Source organism: Chelonoidis abingdonii, chromosome 7 (assembly GCF_003597395.2).
Source record: "Chelonoidis abingdonii isolate Lonesome George chromosome 7, CheloAbing_2.0, whole genome shotgun sequence".
Classification (NCBI taxonomy): domain Eukaryota; kingdom Metazoa; phylum Chordata; order Testudines; family Testudinidae; genus Chelonoidis; species Chelonoidis abingdonii.
This window is the reverse complement of record NC_133775.1, coordinates 100,079,605-100,087,971: the sequence shown is the minus strand read 5'-3', so window position 1 is coordinate 100,087,971 and position 8,367 is coordinate 100,079,605. Positions and strand designations below refer to the sequence as shown.

The following is an 8,367-nucleotide window of genomic DNA, read 5'->3' as shown; positions in this document are numbered from 1 at the left end:
CGGATGCATAAGGCACATGGTATTATTCTCTGCTCTCTGATTGGATGACAAACTTTTTAAACAAGATAATAACGAATGACAAACTGCAAGTGATGGATAAGGACTGATGAATAATAACCTTCCACCATATTTTTTCAGACAAATCATCAGTTGTGCTAAAATCTATGAGATCACAAACACTGTAACAAATCAACCAGTGCTCATTTGAATACACACAAACAAACAATATGCTTCGATGAATAGCACTGGAGTAAACATAGTACAGTATGTTTATTAGCAAAAATAATTACAAATCTCTTTTTATTATTCAGTCACCTCTAATTTGCATGCTTTCCTACCTTTCTTCTGCCTAAACTGAAAATATTGTTGAAAATATCTGACTGCTAGCTAAACCTCAGACCTGCAAACGTTTAAGAACATGAATAACTTGATGCAGTGGGGCTAATCATGTGCATAAAGTAAGGGTCTGCAGAACAGGGGCTTAAAATTGTTCTTTTGATTACAGGTCCAATTATTCTTCAGCCAAAAATTAGACCTATTCTTTCAGAAAGGCAAGTCCAATGGCCTTATTTTATATTGCATTATATATCTGAGGTCTGTCACAAGAAAAATAAATACTAATCTACTTATGCTGCTATACTATATGAAGAGCTGTCTATAAATTCAGGCTAGCCAACTTTTATCACCTAAGGCTTTTCTTTGTGAACAATCTTACCCTTTGTGACATTTTGCTGGTTGTCCATTGATAATCACAAAAGAAAGAGCAAACAGAAACTGCAGAAGGAATAGCCCAGTAAATAACAGAAATGTCTTTCATTTTTGAATCTGAAAATATTTGCTATGAACATATATCTGATAAAGTACAAATGGAAATATAACTTTGGTTTGTCAGTTTTTCCTGCTTCCCAGAGACATGGGAGCAAATCACAAAAAGGAGTTGTATATGAGAAGATTCTAAATTTAAAGTTAGGGGGAAATTACTTGTCAATCACTTTAACATGAATTTAAGCATAACAAAGGCCTAAACCTGACTAATGATTTGGGGTGGGAAAACACAAAAGAGTTTGATTTTCAGCCAGTGCTGATTACCTGCTCTCTGAAAACCTGGCCTCTTTCAGGCAATTAAATTGGGCAAGAGAAAAAATAAACTATCCAATGTTACAAGTCATTTGTGAAAATTTACAGCCAACATTATATGCTTTAGTAGAAAATGGGTATTTAATAAAAGTACATCGTGTATAAGGGTCTGAAGGGTAGCTAAGAAAATAAAAGTAACTCTGTGTTAAAGGAACCATCATTAAGTCTCTTTAGTCAGAAAAAATAGGTTGATATGTATACATACATATATGTCTATGTATATATAGGTTAATAAAATTAATGGAATCTGGAATTTCTAGCATTTTGAGCTCCTAAAAAACTTTAGCTAAACACCAAATATGACAAAAATAAAGGGCATGCATAAGCTCAAATCCAAAGTAAAGAAGAAACTACTTAAAGTTAGTGAAAGTTGTATCACCTCAGAATATTTTCACTTGATTGGGGTTTGTGGAAGAGAATGAAAAGCTCTGCCTCAGTTCAGGAACATCTTAAAAAAAAAAAACAACCCAACCCCTCAACAACCTCTCAACAAAAGCTTGTCAGATTTAAACCTGGCTCTCACTGAAAACCACACAAATTTAATCCCTTCACAACTGAGCCAGATCCAGGTTGCCCATTTCCTTTCAAATCACTGAATGATTCCAGTTTACTCCAAACCTCTGAATGTGAAAACCCAGGCCAAGTGCCCTAAGTTCAGCAGTTCAAGAGATATGAGAAACTGACTTTACCTGAGAAATGTGCCTTGGGTTTATACACTTTTCCTTCAATGACTTTTACAGGGAGAGCTTTGCCTTGCCTTATCTCATGATGGCTTTGTCTTGTTTCACTATCTTATTCACTCTCCCCTAACACATGGGAATAGGCTTCAAGAAAGACTAGCAGAAACCCATCCAGCCTGTAGAAGCTGCTGGAGATGTCCTGAAACGTTATGTTTGAACCAGACGGTATCAGCTCCCCCCACCGTCACACGATCCTTTCAGGACTGTGCCTCTGCCCCTAGGGCTAATCACTTTGTTCCTCCTTTTTTCCCCTTTAATAGACTAATGAAGCTCAAACAAGTAGGCTTAGCCTAGTGATAGCTCACGTGTCTCAGGCGCAGCTCTCTCTTGCCATTGGCCAGCAGTAATTATAGGCACGCTCCGGGGAGAGAACAGACACTTGGAGCATAAATTATGTAAATGAAGGAGAATGCAGCACGGGGCAGACCTGATGCCTTGATTCATTCATCCCGCAAGGCCTGGGGGGTTAGGAGGGCTCTATTGTTTTACAGGGTATATAAGGAATCTGAGGCCAGTCGTGTGCCAAACTCACGGCTCGCACGAGCTGATAGCAGCCGAGAGCACTTCAAAGACAAGAGCAGTCGCGTGTCCCCACCCCCACCCCCCTTTTCTTGGGAGCCTCCAAGAGCTGAAGTTGGTCCTGACTTCGCTAACACTTGGAAACTTTCTCCCCCTCCCCTGGATTGCATCTCCGCGCCTTTGCACCGTGAGTATGTGGGCCAAGCAGACAGACACGCCTCTCTCTAAAGCCAGCTGTACCATGCAACACCGAGACAGCCCAGAGAGCTGCTGTGTCTAGACGCAGCCAGATCGAGCCCTTTAATTAGACCATTGATTGGTTTTCTCCCTTCTCGATATAGTTGTTTGTTTTTTAACTTTCTCCTTTTGGGGTCCTTGCTTGCCCCGCTGGGGGTTGATCCCGCTTTGAACGGTCCATCCTGCCCTCCCCCGAGTGCCAGGCACTGATGGCCCGTCTTCTCTCCCCGCAGGATGCCGTCCGCCCCGGAGACCCGCTACTCCGCCGCGGAGAACAGCGGCGACGTGTCCTCCTGTCTGGACAGCAGCCTGCGAGCCCGGGCCGAGCCCTCCCCGGCGCCAAGCCCGGAGGAGGAGCCGGGGCGCAAGCGGCGCCGGGGCCGCTGCCGGGCGCGGAACGAGGCTGCCCTGCACACGCTGCGGAAGAGCCGGCGGGTGAAGGCGAACGACCGGGAGCGGAACCGCATGCACAACCTCAACGCGGCGCTGGACGAGCTGCGCGGCGTCCTGCCCACCTTCCCCGAGGACACCAAGCTGACCAAGATCGAGACGCTGCGCTTCGCCTACAACTACATCTGGGCCCTCTCCGAAACCCTGCGCCTGGCCGACCACAAAGCCCCGCCGCCTCCGCGGGACCTGCTGCTGCTGCCCGGCTACCTGAGCCCCGACGCCCCGCCCAGCCCCGGCAGCGATGCGGGCTCCTGGCTTTCCACCGCCTCCTCCTTGTCCGCCTGCACGTCCAACCCCAGCAGCCCAGCCACCTCCGAAGACTATGGCTACGCGCCCCCCGAGCCCCTCTTCGCCTGCCACGGCCTCCCCGGGGAGCTGCTGCGGAGCGCCTCGTGCTGCGCCCGGTACCCCCCGGCGAACGCCGCCGTGTGAGCCAGCCCACGTGTGGACCGGCACCGCCCCCTGGGGTTTCACTTTCGGTGCAGCGGCGCCTCAGAGGAGGCAGGGCCGGGGCCGAGCAGCTCTCGGGGTTGTGCTGTGATGGGCGATGCAGGCAGAGAGCCAGGTCCTTCTGCAGCCAGCGGGCCATTGTCCGTGAGACGGGAAGGGCAGGGCAGGGCGTGAGCTGCTTTTCCTTCCCAAGCCGCCTCCTGGCTCCAAAGGCAGCAGGAGCCAGCTCACATTGGGGTGGGGTTGGGGGGTGGTATTTTTCCTCCCCCCACCACCCCACCCTTCCTTTGCACTTTTCTGAACTACACAGACCCTCCTTTGTTGCTTCCCTTCCCACTGACCGGCGCCTCCGCTTCAATATGATTTAGAAAGGAGAAGAAAAGGGACAGATTTGCTGCTGCAGACGAGGTGAAAAGTCAATTTTACAATTTGTAGAACTCTAATGAAGAAAAATGAGCATGAAAATTTGGTTTGAACGCCCTGACAATACAATGAAAAGGCTTAAGGAGCTGATCCTGCCGGGGGCACAGCACCCCCTGCCGGGCGCTCAGCGCACACAACTCGCTTTGACTCCAGTAACATCGGAGAGGGCTCAGCCTCGCCCCCAAGGCGTGCTTAGCTTAGCATCTGGCAGGATCAGCCCCTAAAGAGGCAAGACAAGGCGCTAGATTCATGCATTATGGATCTTGACCTCCAGCACCGCCGTCTCGCTTTAAGAGTAGGACTAAACACGGAGTATTCAGCAACTGGGCCTGGTATTAGTTTAATTTATTCAAGATGTTTCATTCATATGAAGATTGTATTTTTGTACATAAAGAGCTTTATTCTATTATGTCTGTGTTGTCGGTTTTCACAAAGACATTTGTACTTGGTGTAAATAAAATTTTTTAACGTTTATACTTCATTTCTTCAGTGCATTGATTTGATTTTTTTCAGATCTTTTACTTCCACAGAAGCAGTGCTGGATGGGGGAGGGGGTGGGGAGTTGGAAGGAAATACTTTTATAATGCCCAAGAAATTCTGGACCACAACAGTGACATCACAACTAAATGTTCAGCTATGCTCCATCCGGGAATCATAGATTGGAGAATTTGGGTACACCTCCCCATATTGAACATCAACATTGTCCCTTAAGGCTTAAGCTAAGCCAAATTAAAAATTGATTGCATTGGTTTAGCTTCTAGTAAGCCACTACCTGCAGAGGTGCAGGCACTGGAAGGAGAATTTCCTTTGGTGTAGCAAAACATCAGCTGGCAACAGAGTTTCAAAGAAAAAGGATTAAAGGGATCAATAATGTGACAGTTGGGCAGAAAGCAGAAAATGACAGGTGGATGCCCGAAGCAGTGGGTTTGAAGGCTCTGTTTCCAGCAGTATATCAGAAGAGCTCTTAGGGGATTTGCACTTCTTTTGTCCAATGTGTATCCTCCAGGATCTGTAATATGGGAGAAAGATACATACTCTTATTGCTATATATTCAGAAGGGGTGTGTGTGTGTGTTTCCATTTGGCTTTCCAAAGAGAACAGAATTCTTATTTGTCCTCACAAAGAAAAAGCTGCATTCTTCTCAAATCAGTCATCCTGACTCAGCACAGGATGCTTTTTGGCTGACACATGGTTATTTCTAAATCAGATAATTAACTTTCTTAAATTATTATTATTAAATATTTAAACTTTCTTAAATAATTTATTTGTCAAATTTTTAAACTGGTGTAGTTTCAGAACATCTGACATATCATTAGCCCTGTGGTGTTCACTGTAGAGGGTTACAGATGATCTAGAAATTTAAAAAATTCCACCCCTCTATTGCACTTTTAGACCCTTCTCTAAAGATCTCAAAACCCCTTATAAACATTATAATGCATTAAACTTCACGATATCTCTGGGAAGCAAGGAAGTATTATTATCCCTCTTATAGCGTAGGATAAATGAAGGCACAGAGAAATTAAGGACCAGATTTTCACAAGGGCTTCAGCACACACGGTTGAGGCCAAATTTTCGAAAGACCAGAGCACATTGAATGAAAATCTGGTGATAATATTACAATGCGAGCTTCTGGGTGCTAAGGGTTTTGGAAAGGCTGGCCATTACGGAGGCACCTAAATGAGAACTTAATTCTTTTGCAAATCTGATCCCAAGCATAAGTGCTGAGCATGAGAAAATCAGGCCCTCATTGACTTACCCAAGAGGGCATGCAGGGAGTTAGAGGAAGAGACTGGAGTACAATACAGAGACATTCTTACAAAGTGCAAATATGTTACCCACTATATTTTGTTTTGATTCTGTTCTCTCCACCAACCAGACCCTCATATAAAACCATGGCATGTAACTTCTATTATGGAATTGTTTAGAATATTGGATCTAACATGATTTAGTGGATAATACTAATTTTTTTTTACTAGATTATGGATTTATTTGAGCAACATCAAAATAGTTCTTACAGGGCAAAGTTCATTTCCCTTTGTTTATGCCACAGACAGTGTTTGAGAAGGCTCTGTTTGAAAGTAAAACAAATGAAAGAAAGTTTGGCCCTAGGACTTGAGCATAAAATGGATCAATTCCTATTTGGAAACCAGAGGAATAAATTTATGGGCTTGAAAATTATTTCTGCTTTCCCCCTCTATTTGCTTTAATAGCAAACATAGGGTGTGCGCGGCCGGATGTTCAGCTCTCATTATGCAGAAGGGCTCTTGGAAGGGAGTCAGCTCAGCCTTTTGCTTTGGAGCTTATTCCATTTCTATAGGCCAGGGTAAATCCTCTATTTGTGACTCCAGCAAGGGGTCTCTCCAATCCTGCTGTAGGTGCACGTGTCTGGGATAGAACACTGGCTTTTCTTCTTCTAAGCCCTCAGGAGACACACCAGGAAACAAATCCCAAAAACACACTAGCATCCTGGTCCAAGCAACATGCAGGGCGATTGCTTTTCAGTAGACAGCTGTATGCAGCACTGAATGAAACAGGGAGACCAGGTTGATTATTGCAATTGCATAGAAGGAAGTGTTCAAATATAGCTATTCCCAAGTGTATCATAACAACGGGCTTGCAGCTCTGGTTAGATGTGATGATGCTAAACCCATAGCTTAAGGAAAGCTTTACTGGCATTGGATGTCACTTTTTCTGTAGTTAAGACTAAATCAACCAAAAGAGGTGGGTGAGATTCCTCTTCTGTGAAGAATGAAAAGAGAAACAATTTATTTGGCTGATTCTGCAACAGCAGCCTCACACTACTGTGCTCTCAACTAGAGACTGTTTGATAGTGAGTGAGATTGTTCCCCCTCCACAGTCTCTGCTCCACTGGGGTGTGGAGATAATTGGTTGTGCAAATCCACCCTTTGCTTTTCCTATATTTGAGTGTGTGTGTGTGGTGGTGGGGTGGGGAGGACGGAAGAAGGGAGATTGCCAGATGAGGGAGGGTAACAAACTCTACTTGCTGACTTGCTTCCTTTCATCATGCTTTAAGTCAGTGGTCCCCAACCTTTTTCATCTGGCGGGTGCCAGATGACGAGCCACAGAGGACCGTGGTGGCGGACGAGCATCCGCCGAAATGCTGCTGACAAGCGGCAATGTCGATAGGTGTCTCTGTCGAAATACCGCACCATCAATAGGCATTGTCGCCACTGAAATACTGCTGACAAGCAGCGTCATTCAGAGGCGTCACCGCTGAAATGCCGCAGAAAATTGGTGGCATTTCAGCGGCGACGCCTCTGGATGACATAGCTTGTCAGCAGCATTTCGGCAGATGCTCATCTGCCAGCCAGTACGTGGACGCACTGAGATGCCCCGGCGGGTGCCATGGTACCCGCAGGCACCGTGTTGAGGACCCCTGCTTTAAGTCTTCATGCTCCCCTTACCCCGAACGTGAGTTAGATGAGCTCATTGTTCCCATTTTACAGATGAGGACATTGAGATGACTTGCCCAAGGACAATCACCAATGAGGAATAGAACCTTGGTCTTCTATGTGCAACCCTGTGCCTTATCCATAGCTCAGCATTGTCTTCCTGCTGGGCTCTGGGGAGAAGATGAGAATTCTGTAGTTGGAATCATTTCTTTTTTGAGTGGAATTATTTTGGGTGTTTTTAGTTCATCAGCAACCAGAGACCCATTGGCTTCCAGGGGTCATGTGGTGTTGGTTCTGGTACTCCAGTGGGTTAAGTCTACCCTATCCATGAAAGAGTGTTCTCATAAAGTCATTTTCACTCATTGGAGTAGATTCCCCATTGCACTAATGTCCATTTTTGTTTGGAATGACACCAGAATATGATCTCTCTGTGCCTCAGTTCCCCATCTGTAAAATGGGGATAATGCCACACCATCAACTCAGAGGAGTGTTGGGAAGATAAATTCATCAAAGTCTATGGAGCACTCAGATAGTATAGCAATGAGCACCATAAAAAAGCCCATGAAGAAATTAATAATTCCACCTTCAGAGCAGGGTTTGGATGGTGTGCAGTAAATAAGGCCTGGGGCCATGTATTGAACAACAAGGATAAACTAAATATTAAATAGCTGCTCATTAAATGAGCACTACCCTTTATGTGCACTGAACAGGGCAAAGGTCATGTGGAAAAATCGTATGTGATCAAATAATTAAAGACTATCATAATCCAAAAACAAGGGGAGGCAAATTAAAGTAACACAAGCAACCTTAATTCTGGCACTTCTTAACTTCTGAGTGCTTGATTTTGCAACTTAAATAATGTTCTTTTAATGTAGGTTTTGTTGTGTTAAGTGTGTGTATCTGTATATATATACTACACATATACACACACACATATATAAACACACATAAATGCAAGTGTGCATTCATGTACATACACAAATAGTGTATCTTTTTGT

At 44.9% G+C, this 8,367-nt stretch overlaps 1 protein-coding gene across 1 annotated transcript; it reads left to right on the top strand.

Annotated features, from left to right (window-relative positions):
* Positions 1-2,745: 2,745 nt before the first annotated feature.
* On the top strand, positions 2,746-3,515 carry NEUROG1 (neurogenin 1). The gene has a single exon (XM_032783244.2). The coding sequence runs from the start codon at positions 2,868-2,870 to the stop codon at positions 3,513-3,515; it is 648 nt and encodes a 215-aa protein (XP_032639135.1). The 5' UTR covers positions 2,746-2,867.
* Positions 3,516-8,367: the final 4,852 nt, after the last annotated feature.